The following is a 21,525-nucleotide window of genomic DNA, read 5'->3' on the forward strand; positions in this document are numbered from 1 at the left end:
GCAGCCTTGCTACCTTTCCGAGCTGCAGGTTGAAGAGCTTATTTACATCTCTCTCTGGAGAGCAGGCATTCTGCTGTCCCTGCCTTCATGCAGCAAGCTTTAATTCTAAATCACTTCCTTCCTGTCCCTACTAAATAGATCAACGCTCCATCTTCATTAGGTTCCTTCTTTTATCATATCCTCCGGGGCAATTTTGGAATCCCAGCGCACCTTCGGCCACCTCTTTCCCAGATCCGTGCCTCCGAACCTTCACTGGACTGTATTGGATACACTTACCCAATCAGAGCACACAGTGAGCTCCATTTAAGCACAAGACTCACTTTTTGCCCAGAACCAATATTGACCAAACCATATTTCCATTGAAAGGAAGGAGTTTAGATCCATTCGAAGTTTCTCTTACATATAACAACCCGTTTTAGTCGGATGTTTAAATGTGTGCTTTGGTTATTATACGGTACACATTTTATTAATTCCCCTAAATATGTCTCTTTTGGGAGGCTCTGGCTCCACTAATAATTAGGATTATTAGAGATCATAAATAGAGTCTTTGCGCTCCCTTCACAACGCACAATTAGGAAATGTCGGGAACTTATTACGATATGATATCCTACCTATGACAAGAGTAAACACGGGCCGCCGCTTCGTGTCATCAGTTTGGCAGTAGGGGTCCACAGAGAATCCTGCTTTTAATACTGGTTCTGTTATGTCACTCCTGCGTTCTGTCCGGATTGAATTTTGGTGTCATTCCCTGAGAAGCTGTTAGGAAGTTGGAAAGCGAGTTAGAGCTTCCAAAATGTGTGTGGGGAAACTGTTCCTCTGTGTGACCTTTAGGGTGTTTTAACGAGCTCACATAAAGTACGAAAAAATTGATCATTTCCCTAGCTCATTTGATAGAAGGAGAGATGTGTTAATCGTGCGTTAAGAAAGTATTACGGTATGCGGCTCTTTCCAGTAAAAGAAAATGGTGTTTGTTCCGGTATTGAAACGGATCATCATTTCCATCAATAAAACACAGCTTAGATCGGATCCGTCTTCTTAGAAGAGATTCTACTCCCAGTGGCTTCACTGAATATTCCTCAAGAATCTGATTTCCTCTTCCCCACAAGGTCTAATTGTACAAAGGCGAGAGCTCAGCCCCAAACAGAAGCAATGCTAGCTCCTCTCTCGAAGATCTCAGTATAAACGGGTGCTGGGCATCATAGGAGAGGACAGTTACTTGGAAAACCAGTAGGGCGGTACAAAATTCCTTTAAGAAATCTAAAATGTTGAGAAACAAAATTCATCTAAGGGCAGATTTACTGCATCTCTTTTCAGGGTATGTTACTCTGGAACCTGTAATCTTCTATTGCTCTCCAGCAAATTTTAAATGACTACTCCGCAGGTGCCTGGCTTCAATGATTAGATTTCGCCCGATATTGATCAGAAACATACTGCGCAACCAATCCAATTGGCTGCAAAACTATCAAAGGAAACCGATGCCCATGCACCTTTTCTGGGAAGTACAACTAAAACTTTTAGATTTCCGGCCTGCACCTCAACTATGCCCTTTAAAACCATCCTGATAGGGAGGGATAACTCGGATATACTAGGGATATACTAGCGGTGAAAACTAGGCATAGTTGATTGTTCTCAACTCTATCGGATTTAGTGTCGTGCTTGATTCTGCTTGAGATTTCCCCCTGCAGTTCACCTCCCCCGCCCCAGCACATATGAACGTGTAACTTGGTCCAGCTAATCTGGCCATTCTTCAATAAACCTCACGCTTTGTCAGCCAAGGCAGAAGAGAAATATAATCCTTCTTAACAAGGAGAAAGCAATTTGCTGGTTATCTAATGGAGGCTGTTTTGTGTGATCTTAAAACAGCAATTCACAGTTTGCAGTGGCTTAGTTTGGGGGCTTCCACCATTTCATTTAAATTAAAGGTTTATGCGTTACCGGGTTTAACTTCGTCAACAAAACCCCTATACGTAGGTTTTCCTTTCGTAGCAGATTTTAGAACTCTGTAGCTTGCCTGACTCCCATCTGATACTGGGGTTGTTTTGAACAGAATTCAAAACCAAACTCAAGCTTGTCACCTTTCCTTTTCATGTAACACTTCAGGGGCTGTAGTGGCAGATGAAAGGATCGGGCTAACTAAATAAATGTTATAATCGCACTCACCACCGAAGTAACTAGATGTAACAGCTAACTGCATCCTTCCTCCACTACAAGCAGAGCTGTAATTTTTGTATCAAACACAAGCCTGGAAGAAGTCACTGTCATTGTCCCTTTCCCGGGAGATGATGGAATATTCTGCCAGGGCTGCTGTACATTTAGTAGTTTCAATGGACTGAAGTGCTCAGCCCCTTCCTCTTAACGACTTATCCAAAGCCCGTTGAAGTCCCCGTGGGTGTCTTTGGACTACTTCAGTGGGCTTCGGATCAGGTTCATACCGGGGGCTGCAGCGTGACTATTACCAGGCTAGATCAGAAATCACAAGTGAATTGAATGGCAAATGCCCTGTTCGTCACATCCCTGGGTCCCACCATGTGGGAGATGGGGCTGCAGCTGGGAGCCGAGGGCTCATATGCTCCGCTAGCGGGAGAATGATCCCAGTGGAGCGACTTTGATTTACACTAGCTGAGGCTCTGGCCCTCTTATTTTTAAGGCGCATCCCCAACAGGTTCAGGGGACACACGCTCTAGGAGCTGGCAAAGGTGTCACTTTCCCTCAAGCCCCAATGAGCAGATTTTGTGCTTTGAGCCGATCCTGCAGCTTTTTTCTCACGTGAATCTAATGGGACTTTACCTGGGGAAAGACTGAGGAACTGGGCCATTTGAGAGGCTTCTGGAAACATTAAAAAGTTAGGACCAGATTTTGCTCCTGTGAGTTGTCCAATTAACTTTCACTGCTCCCATGAGTAAAGGACTCGGGGCTTGGCCCTTTTCTGTCTTCGTCCTTAAAACGGACAGTCAGTGAAACTGAGGGCTGCAGAATTGACAACTCATAAATGAGAAAATTCTGAGCCCTGGAAACGAAGCACACGTGGATCATTTCTGAAACAATATAACTCGATTTTTAACAGCTTTCGTGGTGAATGGAATGTAATTGGGAAAGGAAAGCAGATGGTTGTGCGGTGGTGGATGCCACGTTGCTGCTAGAAGAACTAAAAGCTGAGAACTGCATATTGTACTTTCAATTAAATTAACTAAATACACTAGACTACATAGTGGGATCCCCCATAGATTCAGCCATTAAAATGCGAACCAACTCCTGGGTTCTGCAAAAGTTTACTCAGTGCATAACTGCGGAAGTCAAGGGGTGACATCCTGCCTCTATTAAAGCCAGTGCGAATTTCGCCGTTGACTTTTAAACAGGGCCAAGATTTCACCCAGGACGTCTACTCATCCGTACAAAGCACGTGGCAGGATGGGGCCATAAGGCCCACCCTGGCGATCCCTACCTACGGGTCCATGTTCTTCTCTGCCCTGTTGTATCGTGGGCCTTTCAGCAAAATACTCCCACTTTGGTACCAAGGAACGGATTGTTGTGGGGAGGAGGGGAACGGTCAGGGGCTTTTCAAAGTCTTTACAGCTACAATTTCCAGAAAACTGTGGGCCACATCTTGGAGCCCAGTTGAGAACCTAAATAGAGACTGTACGATCCAACCACAGGCTTTAGCTTTCTGGATAAATGATATAGGCGATCTAATCATATAATGCTCTGGAGCACAGGGCAATGGTATGAAAAGGGAAAAGGAAACGTTATTTAAAGTGTGTTTGTATACAGCTTCCCTGGACTGACATTCTCTTTCCCTGCAATGAGTATGCCCCGTTAGTAGTTTAGGTTAATATTAGCAGGTCTGGGAAAAGGGAGACGATTTGATCTAATTTGCTGGGAACCATCTCCAGGCCTGATCGAAAACCCACTGAAGTCAATGGAAAGGGGTTCTTTTCATTGGCTTCAAGGAGCGCTGGCTTTAGAACAGGGGTTCTCAAACTGGGGGTCAGGACCCCTCAGGGGGCCGAGGTTATTACCTGGGGAGTCAGGGGCTGTCAGCCTCTACCTCAAACCCCGATTTGCCTCCAGCATTTATAATGGTGTTAAATATATTAAAAAGTGTTTTTAAGTTATAAGGGGGGTTGCACTCAGAGGCTTGGGATGTGAAAGGGGTCACCAGTACAAAAGTTTGAGAACCACTGAATGTCCCTGAAATCCCAGGGCCCAATTCTGCACCGCTTGCACTCCCATTTAACCAGCGGTGTTTGGGGTGAGCTGGAAATGCAGGAAGGGGCCCAGTATGGTATTGGTGACTTCCCCCAGCCTGTGGTTACCTATTTTATACATCGCTAACTTCTGTCACTTGAGTCTTCTCTTCTTTCCTCACCTTTCTAGAGCAGTGGCTCTCAAACGTTCCAGTCTACAGTACCCCTTTCCGGAGTCTTTGTACCCCAAGTTACACCTCACTTAGACTATTTCCTTACAAAATCAGGCATAAAAATACAAAAGTGGCACAGCTCATTATTACTGAAAAGTTGCTTACTTTCTCATTTTTACCATCTAATTATAATACACATCAATTGGAATATAAATATTGTACTTACATTTCAGTGCGTAGTATACAGAGCATTGTCTGTATGAAATTTTAGTTGTACTGACTTCCCTAGTACTTTTTATGTAACCTGTTGTAAAACTAGGCAAATATTTAGATGAGTTGAGGTATCCCCTGGAAGACCTCTGCCTACCCCTAGTTTAAGAACCTCTGTTCTAGGGGGTTAAACGTTGCAGTACACGTGGGAGGTGATGTAAAGTAAATCTAACCTGGTGTATGTAGAAGCATATGGACAATCCCACCACTACCGCCAACTCTGTAACTCTATATGAACCAAGCATTGGCTTAATCTACAGTAAATGTAATAAGTGGAGCCCTGTGGGGCATTTGCCCGTACAGAGCCAGCAGGGGAACATATGGGCATAGCATAGGGTTGATGGGATTGGGGATAAAAAAAATCAGCTAATTCCATTGGCAGGTAAAGTGAAAGGCAATGCAACAACACCGCGTTGGGAAGAAAGTCACGGAACAGCTGGCAACTGGATCTGTGGGCTAGTCTTGTGGGAGTGCGGTGAAGGGGGAAAGAACAGGCATATCCCGCCGGTTTCTTTGCTCCAGACGTTACTGCTGGTGTTCAGAAAGGAAGCGGGGTTTCATCTCTCTTTCTGATTGGCTACACTCTTTCCCGTTGCCATATTCTAATATTTTGCACCTGGCGCCATGCAGCCTCGAATCTGATAGTCCTACAGACCTTGTCAGCCTCATAACAGCCCTAGACTAGAGAAGTATTAGCCTATATTACAGACGGGGGAAACCGGGGCTGGAGAGGATAAATATCACGTAAGGAATCAGTGACAACAGGCTTCCTAACTCACTTCCCAGCCTGTAAACTAAACCAGGGCTTCCTTCCTCCTGGACATCGTTCCCAGGGGTGCCCATTTATTGCAGTATGGAGCCCGATCCTGCAGCCCTTCAATAAAATAAGTAGGATTGTTCGGCAGGATCAGATCCGGGGAAGATGCCTTCACTTCCTGAATTCCGGACCCTTCTAGAAGAGTGTGAGATGGAGGAGTTCCCTAGCGGAAGCAGAAGGGTGTGAGCCTTTCAAATCAGCGTCTCCTCCCGCTGCATGGGATCCTGCCTCGAATGTTTCCTCCAGTTTGTAGGTTCAGTTCGGTGTATACAGGTTGGCGCAAAGAGGGTTCAATTCTAGATATCTTTGGTCATGTAGCTGCACCATACTTTGGTTTAGTTCCGTCCTCCCCACCCCACCATCCAATCTGTTTAAAGTGAAGTCACCACGTCAAGGAGCAAACGAACCATCTTAATGGTCATGGTCGGGATCCAAAAAAACTGTCACTATCCCATCAGGGATGGGCCTAGGACTAGTGCTCTTTATAAGTGCTGCATTTGATTAAAAGCTTTCCCTTTCAGTTTGATCTAGTGTACAGCCCCTCGCTTAAAAACTCCTACTTGACCTCATCAACAAGATCAAGAGAACTCACACCCTAAAACTGTATTTTTCCCTTCTGTGGATTGTATGTGTGTTTTAGAGCGACCTGCTTCTTAAGCGTGACACTGTCACTGCTCCTATATATGTTTCTTCAAAGATGCCGCTGATCTTGTAAATCTAGGTTTCACAGCTCTGGTTCCGTTTAACAACTAAATCTCATGGAAGAAACAGAGTGTGCACCTTCTAAAAGTCTTGAGTGCCAGTAAGTATTTTTCAAAACAGAGTTTATTGAATAGAAGAACATTCTTCTTCCTATGTCGACACTTATTCTTACACAGCCCTTGTCACCCCTACAACTCAAAGGGCTTTACAAAGGAGATATCATTGCATTAATTTTTACAGAGGGGGAAACTGAGGGACAGAGATGGAATAGAACCCCAAGTCCCACACCTTATAGCCACACCGCCTCCCACTGTTCCTATTGATTTCCGGGGAAGAGGTACTGGCTTTTACAAGGAGAGAAATGTATTTGCTGTTGATTCAGTTGAGTTACTACTATCTATCTACTACCTATTTACGGGGTGCAACCTGATGAACTAGCTGTAAAGCCTATTCTAAATGACTTGTTCATTGTATTTTTTTTTATGAAATTATCCTGAGATTTGGATGTACATTGACAAATATCTCTAATAACATGGGGGATGCTTATTGAGGAAAATATTGTTTCAGGTTGGATGATGGCATTCTGCTGTGGAACATTTTATAGGCCGGGATATATGAAATCATACTACACCTTTGCCTCTACGAGAGCCCGATCCCACTCCGATCCACCTCGGTGAGAGTACCTCGTTGCTTTGGGAGCTACATCCAACCAGTCACTGTGCTGTAGGCCAGTTCTTTCCTTCTGAAGAAAAGTAACAGTGCTATGAACAAATTCCATTGTACTGGAACCCAGCTCATAAAAAATTAAACTGTTACCACAAGGCAAGCCAATTAAAGCAAGTAGCCTGGTCGCTTCCTGATAAGCGTGGGCCTACTTCATTGAGAGAGAGACAAGGAAGGGAGCCAGAATGGGAATTCTAAGTTGAGAACCTTTACACTGCATTATTCTACATCACTCTTCCTAGTGTGCTATCGGGACTCCGTCCCCCAAGCAAGAAGGAACATGGTATGCGACATTTCCGTTTGCCCCCCAACTGTCTCCTCCTTTGCTCCACCTGTTAGGCTTATGGAAAGGCCCTCTGGGTAGAAGCGAGCGATCAGCGAGACAGCCGTGTAGATTTAGTAGCTTCTGGCCTCTGCTGAATCTCTGCATCTGTCAGGGTGCTAATTGTTGCCTTTAATAGAGACAAAGAACAGTTCCTAATGGTGCTCCCTCTAATTCTCACCTGCTCCTGCGCTTCCTGCAGCACCACTATCTCACCAGAGCAGTGCTAATTGGGAAAGCTACTCTGCTGACTGCGCCTCCCCGCAGATGGAGGGAAAGCAGCTAAGTAGTGTCAACTGAAAACGCATCGGGGTTGGGATAACAGGATAAATGGGGAACACATGGCAGATTAATACTGGAATTAACAAGAGTCTTCTCTGGAGGCGTTCAAAAGAGCTACTGAGGTGGCTGTCCTGTACCGGAGTCCAAAGAGGTGGTAGGGGGCTGTTTTTTTTTAAAGAGGTGCTGAGCAGCCACAACTCAGACCGGCTTTAAAGGGATCGCTGACATGTCAGGCTCCTACTTTTTGCTTGGAGGCTCTTCCAATATCCTATCTTCTCTTATAACCCGGTACCGAGCTAGACTGCTTTGGACGACCACATAGTAATACTGTCTACCTCCTTTAAAATGACGGCTGGGAACTGGTTGTTTGCTGAAATGAAGGCAGCAGCTTGGGGCCCGATCCCTCCCTCCACTGGATGGGAGTGTAGCTTGCGAGATAGCTGCGGGATCAGGCCGTTCCTGAGAGCGGTGCCCCTGGGACAGAAGGGTGATCTGATTCCTTCCCCCAAAGAAAAGAGCCACTGCCAGGAAAGGGAACGCGAAAAAGGACCTTCCTTCGCCATGGCTTACTTTGAGTGTTTGGCGTTTGCAATACCTTGCTAAACTCGCAGGTCTAAAGCAATGATCAGACGACTCCCCAAACCCTGCGAAGTGTAAACTCAAATATATTGCATGGGCTAATTCTTGAGGGCCAGCATCATCGGTGCAGATGGCGGCCAAGAGAGCTCAGAAAATAGAAATTCACCAGGGTTCACACCAGCTACCCTCTGATAAATGGGGGAGAGGAAGAGGGGAAATCTTGCCTGGTAAGGGCAGCTAACACCTTGATAACCGCCTAGAAATGCTGTAGTGGGAAAACCCAGGGGCTACGTATTCTTTCTACTAAAGGACTGAACGATATTTGTTCTAGAAACTAATTCCATATTTTCCATACTGAGTGCCAGCAAACGAATCACTGGGTTAACTCCTGGCCCCACGGAAGTCAGTGGGGCCAGGATTTCACTCATTGGATCCTGTATTCCGTATACAGCAGTCTGCAGCTTCATGGACTACATAAAGTGTGACGAATGGAAGTAGCTTTGGGCTATGTGATTGAGCCCCTACGCTGGAGACGCACTCACCTGTCTCTGTTCAGGTGTGTTACACCGCGTTTGTGCACAGGGAAAAGAGAACCTTTGGTTCTATCATCACTCCACGGTGGAGATGTCACACCAAATGGCTTTATAGCTGATGTTTTCTTCCGAACCCTTTTCTGCTGCCGCGACTAGCCCCTTAAGGATCAGTTCCTTTCTGCTGCCGCTCTGAGAAGTTTGGTGCTTAAATAGCTCGCAGGGTTACTCGTTTTAACTCTGAAGACGGTGGTGGGGCGAAAAGTCGAAAAACTAAACTTATTTTTAAACAAAACAACAACTAGCTTTTGGGGGGGGGGCTGTTCGATTTGATTTCCCCCTTTTCAAACAATGAAAGAAGAATACACGTGCAGCATTTAAAAATAAATGCCTAAGGGCGTGGGCTATTTAAGGAAAATCCTTCCTAAACCCTGTCCTGAGAAGAAAACAGAGAAAACTCCTTTCTCTGGTACGAGTAGTGGGATGGGAGAAGGTGCCCGCATTCTAACCCAGGTGGGTGAGTGAGGCGGGGTACAAGGCGCGTGTGTGTCGCTAACACTCACTATTTATTCTTCCCCGTATCTAATGGGCACCTTTTAGTCTTGCACACAGGAAATCCCAACGGATGCGCTTATCACCTTCTTTAAGCAGAGCGCCACATTAACATACGAAAGAGCCTCTGGTTGCACTCGTATAGGAAGCAACCCAATTGTGTGTGTGGGCGCGCCGGGGGGGGGGGGGAGGGGTATATCTCGGGGCATCTTGCGAACTGCTTGCCTCCAGAGACTCTTAGGGGGACTTGGGAAATACAATGTGACGAGAGATTGGCTTCTCCGGGCCAGTTTGTGTTTGAGATTGTATCTGCTGTTCCGAGTAATCCTGGTCAGAGTAATAATTAGCACAGGAAAGAGCGATCGCCAGTAGCAATTGCTAATATTGTCTGTCTGTCTCTCAGGTTCCCGGAGCCCCGGTTGGATCTTAATCGTCTTCTTTTGCTATACCAGTTTTTCCACTACCAAATAAAACGCTCTGCCAGCCGCTGGACGCAGTGGGAATTTAGCCACGGTCTCCAATGGGGAGCAGGATCTGGCCCCTCGCTTTATAATTGTAGGGGTAGAAACTAGCTTAACGCAATGCAACCAGTTCCTAGCATGGGGTTTAAAAGCGATATCTGCGCGCAGGAAAGGGCAGCGAATTGCTCACATTGTCCAGTGAGTGCGATCCTTCACGTGGCGTTTGTGTTGCAAGGTTTTCCTTGAAACGGTGATAACATTAATAGAGAAGTTTAAAACTCTCTCTCTTTCTCCGTCCCCAGTAACAGCCATGAAATCTGTAAAGCTGCCGGGATTTATTGGAGTAGGAGAATTTTAGCCCATCAAATGAGTTTACGTCTCTCGTCTCTGCCCCACAGATTTGTTTTTAGTCCCATTCCTCCTTGAAAGGGGTTTATCTGGAAAAGCAAATTCGGAAAATTCCAGTATTTTTTAGCTATCCTGAGTGAGGGGATCGAGTTGCGTATCAAAGTAGCCCGAAAAGACCTGCTGGCGAGTAATTCAGCACGTTTCTCGGGCTCTGGGCTCTTCCTCAGAGAGACACCCAGCCTCATTTCCCCACACCGAAAGAGTTAATGTGGAGTTCCTCTGCCAACTTCGCAAGGCTGATTCGCTTTCTAGCAATGCTAGATCTCTGTGTAGCCTATCATTTATCAGCTTAAACCCCGCTCCTTGGCTCGTGCTTCAGCTTAATTTAAGCCCGTACTTCCATGTTTTTAGGATCCGGGCCTAAGTAAGGATGGCTTAGGCTACTAGGTGCCCAAAATGTTTAACGTGCATTAAAGGGGGGATACTATTAATGGCTGTTACTGATCGGTAGAAGTGCTGCGATCTGCCTATAGGAAGTAAGAAAAATTAGCCCTGCCCGTGGGATTTCAAAAAGGGCTGATCTGTAGTGGAACTCAGCCGCAGGGCCCCCAACCGACTGAAATGCCCGGCGTGGAAGGAGCCTTCCCCTGGGTCTAATACCTCGAAAGCTGCAAGTTTCTCACGCTAGCTGAAACTGAGATCCCCACGCACACGCCGAAATCTGCTTTGAGTATTGCTTCAAAATAGTCACGTCTTGAATAAAAATGCTCCAAAGAACCGAATTCACTTCCATTCCCTGGCAGGTTTTGTGGGCACAAAAACGCCTGCTGGGATATCTTGGAGTCGACACCAGGAGTTTTTATGTAATTTTTTTTAAATGGCTCCGGAAAAGAGACAGGACTTGCCGGCCAGATGCTGTGCACTTTAGGGTTAAAGTCCCTTGAAGTTTTGCCTAAATAAAAAGCTCAGGATCGGGATCCACTGAAGTATTTGCACAAGTCGAAGCAAGAAACTGAGATGGGGCGTGTGCAAAAATACTATTGCTAAAGAATCTCTCTACACTATTCAATAGAAAAGCGTGTTACTGTGGGGGAAGTGCAGTAACATCTAGAAAGTTAAGCGAAGTACTGTAGTAATAAACACGAAGGAAGAGTTAAATGGGAAAATGAGGGCCCGATCCCGCTCCTGTGGAAACAGATGGGATTGCTGCCATTTCTTTCAGCGGGAGTAGAATCGAGCCCAGGAGGTGGTGTCAGATGTTAAGTATATTAACAACCAAAGCAAAATTGCTTATTTGAAAAGTGCATTTGCCTCTTTTTTTTTTTTTTTTTTTTTTTTGCTAAGAAGGGGAGTTCATTTTTTTAAAAGTGAAGAAATAAGGCGTCTTTTTCAGTGCAAACCATCTCCACATACCTGCTCTTTAAATCAATTACATAATTTGCTTTTTTAGAGCTGGAGGTTTAAAGCGCACGAGAACTAAAATTTTGCTTTAATATATTGTTGTGTCTGAATATCTCAGTACAGCATTGTTTAAATAGGCAAATACATAGATACACAATGAAGTAGAAATTATTTCATTTTCATTTTTGTCTAAAGTCTCATATTCTGAACTATTTAAACACGCAACACCAACCTGCGTTTAATATTTCCTTCTCATAAGCAATTCCTTATTTTTGCTGGATGCTGAGTTTTGTTTAAGAAAATCTTAAAAGTTTGGACCTCATAAACTAGGTTAATTGATCATTAATCTTGCCACTTAGAGAACTGATGGGAAAACAGTTTCAATTGCAGCCTTGTAAGACCGTTAGGAAAAAAGGCTCGAAGTATTATCTTTAAAATATTCTAAATCCTTTTCGATCTGTTTTTGGTCTATTTAACCATGATGCCATATTAATATTTTTGAAAGTAAATGTGTCTTGTTCTTCTTACTCCGGGCTTCAGCCACTAGACTTCCCAAAATATAAATGGATGGAAAAAAGCAATTTACTTAAAATGTTTTTTATTTAAAATCTCAACCATGGATCACTCATTTTGTTTTTGCAACCAAACAAGTAATAAATATTATTTAGCAACTTTTTTTTTACAAAAATAAACAGATGATAAAATCTCTGCAAGGGGCAGTAATAGGAAAAATTGTTATTTCAGAAACAAGCCCAAGTTCTCAGTATTGCAACACAGGCAGTGTGGAGTTCCTACATAGAAAGCACATTAAAGAGTTTTGTAACTTTTTGTTAATGATGGCAGAAAAGAAAATCGTGTTATACACTAAAACAAAACAAAAAATCCTTTACCATTCATAAGGTTTCCAGTACAAGTGCACAAACAGAAAGCTCAAGCATAACGGACTTACATCATCATTGGACAGTATATTTACAAATCCAAACCCCAGAAAACTTTGCAGGCTACATTTACATCAAAAGCCTTCATTCTTGCAAATTATGTTGGTAGGAAGTGACCAGCCGGCTGCTCAGAATAATCACTTTGCATGTCTTATGATATGAACCAGAAAAATGTTGAAAGGGAATATGTAAAAATAATAGAGAAAAACAAACAAAAAACCCTATGCAATTTTGGTTACTTCACTTGAGGAGAAGAATCTATAGCTATTTTCACCTCCTATCAAAGTTAAAAAAGATGCACATATATTTATTTAAAAAATGCTCTGAGGGTTTACACAATTGCTATTGAGATTGGACAAAACATCAAGTACTGTACGTAACGCTGGCCTCCTTTCTCCTTTCCCTGCTGGAAATGATGGAGGAGAGAGGATCAGTTCTGCGTGGAGTCGTTTGCAGGAAGAGGAATTGGTTTTTGTTCATCTTTCTCACCGATGGGCTTCAGTGATTGAGTGTCCTCAGTCTATCAGTATGGAACATGCCTGAAGGTGCCCCGGGTGGCCTGGGGACAAACCTGTAGTGAGGGGTGGGAGTGGGGAGGGTGTGTTTAAAAAACTTGGATGAGACCGGTATGTCCTTGTAAGTCCTTATATGTGCCTGTGCTTTAGAGGGAGGCCCCCACAGAGTCTGTGTCTCAAAAATGTGCCCGCGTTTCCTCGGGGCTAGAAACTGGAGTCTCTCTCCCCACTCCCCACCTTGTTTCGGCAGATTCTGTCCCCCTCCCCTGCCCCACTGGAGGCGGGTCTCCCGGGGGTTCATTTGGTGTCGGTGGTTAATCTGGGCAGGCTGGCTGTGCTCATGCTGGAGACGTGGTGGTGAGGCGGTGCGGGCACCTGGCACATACTGCACGGGCAGGGCATTCCTCCCCAGTGCTGGAAGCTGCTGCCCAGCGGGGCCGAGGCGGCGGCGGCCGAAGGCGACTTGAGCAGCCCATGCGGGGGTCGGATGGAGCTGACTGCGGAGAGGCCGGATCCGGGCAAGGATGCGCTGGAGACGGCAGCGGGGGGCAGGATGGGGGGGGGCCCGGGGGGGGGGGGGGGGATGCCCGGGGTGACCCGGGAGCGGGGCGGAGTGGGCGGCCATGCCCCCCGGGCAGGCGGAGGGGTGGAAGCCGGCGTGATGGCCGCCGTAGATCTCGCTGACCAGGCGCTTCATCTCCTCCAGCGAGTTGGTGAGCATGAGGATGTAGTTGCGCGCCAGCAGCAGCGTGGCGATCTTGGAGAGCTTGCGCACCGAGGGCCCGTGCGCGTAGGGCATCACTTCCCGCAGCCCGTCCATGGCGATGTTCAGGTCGTGCATCCGCTTGCGCTCCCGGCTGTTGATCTTCAGCCGCAGCTGCTGCAACTCGGGCTCAGTCATCTGCTTCTTGTCCTTCTTGGAGGAGGAAGAAGAGGAGGACGACGAGGAGGACGAGGAAGACTTGAAGCCCAGCTTGTCCACCACCACCACCCCGGCCGCGCTCATGGCGCTGCGCAGCTCGGCGCTCAGCTCTGGAGGGGAGTCGCTCTGGGTGGAGCTGGACACTGTGCCCCCCGAGAAGCCCCCGCTGCTGCCTTTATTCCTGGCAGAGAGGAAGAGGTCATCAGGCTCCGGAGAGGAAGGTCTGCTGGATACCAGGCTAGCGTCGGAGTCCATGTCCCCGGCCAGGGGAGAGCGCCGCGCACCAGGCTGCCTGCGAGGAGGAGAAACCAGAGAGCGACCCCAAATCAACGGGACAAGAAACTGCGCGGCAGCCTCAACTTCACCTAGCTAATGCCCCAGGCAGCTCCCAGCTCCTAGCCACCCCAGGCCACTGCTCAGCCTCTTCCTCCCAATTCCCGGCCGTGTCTCCGAGATCCTTCATGTGCGACCTTCCCAGCAGGATCCGAGACCCTCCATTCCCCTCTCCCTCCCTCCCAAGTTCAGCAGCAACGAACTCCCAAATCCGAGATAGTCTCCCGGGCTACTTTCCAACTCCCGCGCCAGAAGCAAACGCGTCGTTACACCCTGTCTCCCAGGATACTTCCCAACCTTGCTTCACCTCCTCCCCTAGCCCGCCTTGCCCCACCTCCCGCGCCAGGATGCTCACTGGAGAATTGTCACCGGGATACCTTCCAGTTACTCCCCACCATCCGCCAGCAAAACCCTGGATCTCCAGCCTGCTCCTCACCCCGCCAAACAGCGAGATCTTTTAATATATGAATCTTGCACGACTGGTTTCCGAAGGGTCACAAATTGCGCCCCAGAACGGGACAAACCGCTACAAAAGGAGGCGGAATCCCGGTTAAGTGACTGGAGTCGTGATGGGGGGAGGGAGGGGAAAATTCGGGGACGACTGAGGGAAAATGAATCATTTTCCCTGCGAGACCTTCCTAACCAGATCAGTATTTGTTTAGACACTTAACTCCCCCCCCCCCGCCTTCCCCCGCATCTGTCACCTCGGCGCCCGCGAGGAGCCCAAAGCGGTGAGAATCGGAGACAGAACCGGCAGGGCGCACAGTTCCCTTTGGAGGGGGGGGGGGGGCTGTCTATCCCCATTTATTTATTTGGGGATAGTGGGTGAGGGCTACTGTGGAGGCTGTCGGACGCCTCCCTTATAAAGTTAGCTACCGCAGCCCCACAGGAGCCAGGGAGTGAATTTGTTTGGGAACTTACTGTTTGCAGAGTGATCCCTTTGGCAGTACGGACCCGCTCCAGCGCCGCTGGTGGTTGTCACAGATCACAATAATAATAAGCACCTTTTGGCGACTCGATGGTGTTTTTATAGGCACATCGGCAAGCAGCGCCGGGTAAGAACAATGTTATTGTCCTGGAGGGGCCGCTGCACCAATAAGCAAAGTGCTGCCAGGGGGCTGGGAAACTGATGTCATTCCGGCTAATTCCGCTCAATGAAACTGACTAAGACACGCTCCTTTGCAGCGCCAGCCAATGGCGTTTGCTAGGAGGAGAGACCCAGAGAGACAGGAGGGAGAAAGAGAGAGACCTTTGTCAAATCTATAATAAAATGTAACAATGCCAGCGTTAGGAACAGCTGTTGGGGGGAAAAAATAGACCAAACAAACCTTAGTCCCAGCATAACAATAACATTTTGAAAGGAATGGCCCTAAACTCCTAAAGCACTCCTCCGGGCTCTGCCGCTTGAGAGTTTTAATAGGTTTCACAAACACATCGGTATTTCTCTCCTACCCCCCCCCCCCCAATGTAAACACTCACCAGGCACAATGCAACCCTTCCCACACTTACTTAACCACTTATCTCTGGTCTGGGCAATCTCCCATTGCACCCCGGACACACATATTTCAGGGCAATGAAAGACATATAGTGCAGGGGGGAATTCATAGAAATCTAAAACCATTCTTAACGACCCCCGCCCTGCACTCCTCGGGGGGATGGCTGACGAAGGAAAGGTGATTTAGTCTTTTCTCCGCTTACTTCAGTAAAGAAAAAGAAAAGTTTTTGTGTCAAAGGGTTTACAAAGGAACAGATGTGACTAAAACACTGCGATCGGACAGCGAAGTTAGCAGGAGTCACCATGTCAATAGCTCAACAGAGTCCGATATTTCTGTTTTAAAATATGTCCTTCTTTCAAACCCCGCTCACAAGAGCAACCGTTTGCCACGATAAGGCTTTTGTGTTGCCCTAAAATGCACCTGTCCTTATTTACAGGGTATTTTTGTTAGCTCTCTCTTAAAATAACATGCCCACAATATCGTTTCAAGATAGCGCCTCCTCAAAACCGATCACTTATTTTAAGTAATGACACAGTTTGGGAAGCAAGGGAGCTCTGCTTCCTAACTAGAAACTTTAATAATTTCTGTGCACCTGCCACAACTTTAGAAAAAACATTAACTTTTGGAAATAATGCTGAATTTTGCATCCAATGCCTCTCTCAGCGCCTATCAAGTAATGTCTGGTGTTTCTTCACATCTAGAGGCTGGCCCTTCCTTTGCATGAGTTTAATTCCTGGGTTTAGCTTTTCCTCTCGTTTGTATATATCCTTGTCCCCTCTTTCCCCACAGCCTTGCTGCCTTTGTTGTATTATTTTTATACCCGGGTGTTTCCCAGCTGGCTCGGCAAGCCTCAGTCATCCGTTAAATGTGTCTTTAAAACGTTAAGAAGTGAAGCGTGGAAATGTGTTTCTTAACGGTTATGAGGATGATCCATAACAGTTCAATTAGCAAAATCTGTCGCAGGGAGCCCCCGCCTCGCCGCTTGTGTCTGTCCGGCTCGCTGGGTCTGTATCTGCTGCGTGAGTCCCAGGAGCGTGCCCGTGCCTGGGTTTGTAGCAGAGGGAGTGGACAGGCGTCTGGGAGTTTGCTGCTGGGGATATGGGTGTGATGGCATTACCTGGCGTGGCGGGCACGAGTGCTGAGCGTCAGGCAGGGGTGCGTGTCTGAACTGGCCTGGGGGTGGGGTGGGGAGCTGTGTGCGTAGGTTTAGGGGCATGATTGTTGGGTGTCGACACCAGCCAGTGCGGCGCGCGAACGTGTCTGTGTGCCCGTGTCTCTGCCAGTGAGGACATGGGGGAAGGAGAGGGGGCACTGGCCAAACGGGGCAGAAGGAGAGAGGGGGGATCGCGCTGAGCTCCACAGGGCAGCCGCTGTAGGGAAGGCTGGACAAATATGCAAACGTTGCATTTCAGGATGAGAAAGTAATTCAATTAATCAGCAACAACAACCCTGCCCTGCCCTTTGACGGACCACTCCATTACGCGTATTGTTAGAGTCCCATCAAACAGGGCAACATCTAGTCAAATCAATTCAGCTAAGTAGCATTTCACCGTCGGGCAGACCCTGGCAAGCGGGTAGCCAGAGACAGAATGAGCGACACTGGGAACGGGCACTGCAGACCAGAGGTTTTCGAAGTATTTCTCTGTCTAGATTCACATAACGGCTGGATCCGATCCCCAGTGACACAGAAGGAGATGCAGCCAACTTGAAGTCTGTGTCTTCCAGGGAAGAAATGAAAGAATCATTCTCTTCCTTGTCCCTTTCAGTCTCTGAAAGCTGCTTGAATACTGAATATATTCATTAATGAATTTGTCGATATAACGGGACACGTCCTAGGCGGATTTTAGGCTGCCGGCTCTAGTAGATAAGCCTGGGTAACCCAAACTAATTACATTTTCCACTAATCCGGGTTTAATATCAACACCTGCCACCTAGTGGCTCCCCGATAAAAGCTCCAGAACTTCTCCCAAACTTTGCCCCGATGAGCTGGTTACTGCCCTGGTGAAATATGTAATTTAGGGTTCGAAAAAAAGTCCTGTTTCATTCTTTCCCTTTCTCTTCTCCCTTTCAGTCCTTCTCTTTTAACTCCCCTTCTTCCCTTTCGGTCTCTAAAGCATTTACTTAACACTCATTTTGAAATGACGTGCAATAAGTTTTCGTTCTCCAGAAGCAGCCCAAACTTTTTAGTGGAGTTTCTCTGTACAAAGCAACGTGAGTCCACGATGCAGCTTGGGGGGAGGGGGCTTTGCTCTGTTTGCTATTCGCGCCGGAGAAGCGGGTCAAGCTGCAGCCTCAAGTTGGCTGCTATGAACCGGAGACAAGCGATTGGCCCGTTTGATTGAGGCAGGATGAAAGTCACTCCGAGTGCGTTGGGAGGGATCTGTGTGACTCCGAACGCGTGCGTGGGATTCTTTGATTGTGCCCCCGTGCCATTCCCTGGGCTGTGAATGCGCTTGTGGGGCTCGCAGTGTGTGGGCGAGAGGGTTTGTGAGTGTGTTTGGAAAAGGTGGCAAGGAGAGATTCATGTTTGACAAGGAAATGGCAGTCCGCCCCGGGATAGGCCATGAACGCCAAGCGCCAGTGATGGGGCAGTGGGTGGCACACGAAAACATACCTTCTATTATCAGTGTTCGTGTCAATGTCAATAATCCCGAAGCCTGTGCAGATTTTTTTGTAACCCACAAACACAAGATGATTGAGCCCAATGTTTTTTTTTTTTTTTTTTTTTTTTTTGGCTGTTGCCACTGAGCCAGCACTGTGGAGGCTATTACACTCGAGCAGGAGAGATGGCACAAATCCAGTCGATGCAGAACATTACACCAATATTTCGTTTCAGGCGGCAAAGCACCAGAGGAATGACGTGTGTTTTAAAAATACACTTAGAACCTTAGGTAACATGTTTCCGAAGGCTGATTTTTGAAGCTGGAAAAAAAAATCCGGTAAATTTCCGGTTTGAGCTTTCATATCCCAACACTTCAGCACCTGGGCTTTTCTCAGACTCCTTTTCTTCTTCCTGTATTATATCGTGGTTTTAAAATTGGCTGTACAGTCTCGATCCTGCACTTCATACTCAGTCAAAATTCCCATTGATTCCCATTCAGAATTTTCCCCCAGCAAAAATCTGGTCCACACACGACATAGCAGGTGTAAATCATGGTACACAAAATGATCAGTTAACCCCCCAATTCCTATCACTATTCATTATTATTATTATTTGCAATGGACCAGGAGGACCCCGTTGTGCTAGGCGCTGTACAGATATCTTTGTATTCTGAATTGTACCGGTATGGAGATCTCTGTCTAGGTGATCTAAAAATCCTTTGATGAAAGAATGGTACCACACTATGTCTGACAAACAGACAGTGCCGGCTTGCATTATTTATAATTAACATACTGAAGAACGGGTTGATGGGGTGACCTGGATGGTTTCTTTGGAGAGCCACGGCAGTTTGGGAGGGACTCGGAATTCTCTCCGAGCGCGGTGTTGCCATGTTTAAGGGAGAGTTCACCCCACCCTGGACCTTAAATGTTCAGTGAAAATGTCTTAATGATTCGGCGGGGCTTGCAGGGATTCGGATTTTACAGGTGATCTACGCGTTGGCTTTGTCTTTCTATTAGCCAAACTCCCAATCGGAAGAGAACCCCTTTAGTGTGGCTAGAAGGCTTGTAACTTGGGAACCAAACTCCCCGCTCCTGCAGGTAAGGTCCAAAGCCTTGTCCCTGCAGTCTAGCTCCCGATTTGTTCCCACTCACATAGTCAGCTGTCATTTTACTGTTTCCATTGCAAACAATGCTCACGGCAAAACCCATCACAGCCCGAAGCTGCTGCATCCAGATCACAAGTAGAAGAGCTATGCTAAATAAATGAATCCCACACTTAATGTTACTTTGCCGAGGTCCCTCAATTCGCAGCGGTTTGCCACGTGGGCTTCTTAGCGGGTTGAGATCAGTGTAGACAAAGGAGGCCAGCCAAGAGGCGCTGAGTGAGAAAGCTCCCACCATCCTCCGGCTTCTCTGGAGTGTTACTTTTTAACAAATATTTCTCTGGGGACCTGACCGCGCTGGGCTGAGAGCACCGGCTGCTCGGGCCAAGCGGGAAGTTGAGAGAAGCAGGATAAATGACTTCAGGGCTGCTGCTGAGGGGAGAACTCGCACTGCGTGAGGCCTAAGCGCTGAGCTTCAGGCAGAGAGGCCGACTGATCGCGAGAAGGAAGTGCCGACAAGCAGAGCTGAGGCGCACCTGCAGCCCAGCTCACCTACGCAATGGATTCAATGGAGCTAGAGTGTAGGGCCTCCAATCATTTGCTGGACCTTTTACTAGGTCGGTTCACAACATACTGGTCTAATCTGCTTTTTAAAATATCCGGCACACCGATCCGAATTGTTGCATCCACGCTGGGGCGCGTCCTTCCCTTCGAACCGTTCGCAGGGAGTTCTCAAGAGACGGGAACATTGCTGCGCTTGGAGGGATTGGGGCGAGAAACCAGGCACCTCCAGCGAGGGGCTCTGAGAGTGGCTAACGCCAGCTGCTTTCTAAAGCGGTGCGGTTGGACTGTCCCGAGTAACCACTCATACACAAACTCCCGGAATGTAAAACAGGAAAGGATTCGATTTCGGACCCAGATCTGCGGGCTGAAAATAAAAGGGCCCGTTGTCCTGGCTTCGCAGAACAGATCTGCAGCGAGAGAAACAAATTCCCCGCCAATCCACGCGCTGGCTGTTTGTCAGTAACAGAAAACCGATCACAATACCCCGGGGCAGCTTCCTGGCGAATTAGGACGGTCTCTGTCAAGAATACTGGGACATTTCACTTTCACGATCGATGAAGTATCATTTCACTGCAGTAACCTAATGCTGCAGTATCGTTTCACTGTCTAGGAAAAGTGAAAATACATGCTACGATTCACTAAGCCTTGAACAATTAAACTATCTATGCGGAGAACAATTTTGTGGGAATCAGACAACGCTCAGTATCAGCAGTCATTCCCCCCAAATGCAAAGCCTCCACAAACCCGGAAAGCCAAAACCCGATTTTCATCTTAACTGACAGAAATAGAAAACAGTGTTTCTTCCCCGGGCATCGAGAAAGATCTAAGGAGGAATGAGTGGTGGGGATTGAAAACTTTCTTCTGGAAAACCTGACGGTGCAGCCGCAGGAATACCTCGCCTTCGGTTAGAAAACGCTGTCAGCACTGGAAACTGTTGGAACATTTGCCTGGAGTTCTGTACAGTGTAGGAGCAATGTTTTTTCCACTGGCATTTGAACTCTTATGTGAGAAGAGATAATTTCATAGCGTTCGAGTTGTGGGGCAGGTTTGTTAGAAAAAGCAGAGTTTAGCCAAACTGAAGGAGATCATCTAATGCAAGAAGGAATAAGAAGATTGAATCTGATTCCCCACTGGTGAAATATTCTCTGCTGCTTCCAATTTGCTTTTACTTTGTGGCAAATAAAACATGCAGGAAACTACTGTGTGTTTTGTGTTTTTCTGTTAACCAATTCATATAATCTGCCCTGTTCAAATCCCTGGGCTCAATCCTGTCCTCACTGAAGCAAATGGCAAAATTCACGTAATCTTCTTTGTGAGCAAGATTGGCACTCTAGAAATTTAACTGACTAATTTATCTTCTAGTTCAATGGGGCCCGATGTTGCAAACTCCTCCTCCTTGGAGTGGTTCCACTGAAGTCAGTAAAAGGGTTCCTGGAGGAGCCATTCACCCCAAGTTGGTTTTGACAATAAAATGTGGAACTGAGCATACTTTATTACTTACCAATTAGGGCTGTCAAGTGATTAAAGAAATTAATTGCGATTAATTGCTCAATTAAAAAAAATTAATTGCACGATTAATCGCACTGTTAAACAATAATATAATACCATTTATTTCAATATTTTTGGATGTTTTCTACATTTTCAAATATATTGATTTCAATTACAACACAGAATACAAAGTGTACAGTGCTCACTTTATATTTATTTTT

At 46.9% G+C, this 21,525-nt stretch overlaps 1 protein-coding gene across 1 annotated transcript; it reads right to left on the reverse strand.

Annotated features, from left to right (window-relative positions):
* Positions 1-13,094: 13,094 nt before the first annotated feature.
* LOC112109402 (oligodendrocyte transcription factor 2) lies at positions 13,095-13,974 on the reverse strand. Its single transcript, XM_024203913.1, is given in 2 exon segments — positions 13,095-13,356; positions 13,358-13,974. Coding segments are annotated over 2 exon segments (879 nt in total).
* Between the last annotated feature and the right edge of the window lie 7,551 nt (positions 13,975-21,525).

Source organism: Terrapene carolina, unplaced genomic scaffold (assembly GCF_002925995.2).
Source record: "Terrapene carolina triunguis isolate 2854851 unplaced genomic scaffold, T_m_triunguis-2.0 Scaffold30, whole genome shotgun sequence".
Lineage (NCBI taxonomy): Eukaryota > Metazoa > Chordata > Testudines > Emydidae > Terrapene > Terrapene triunguis.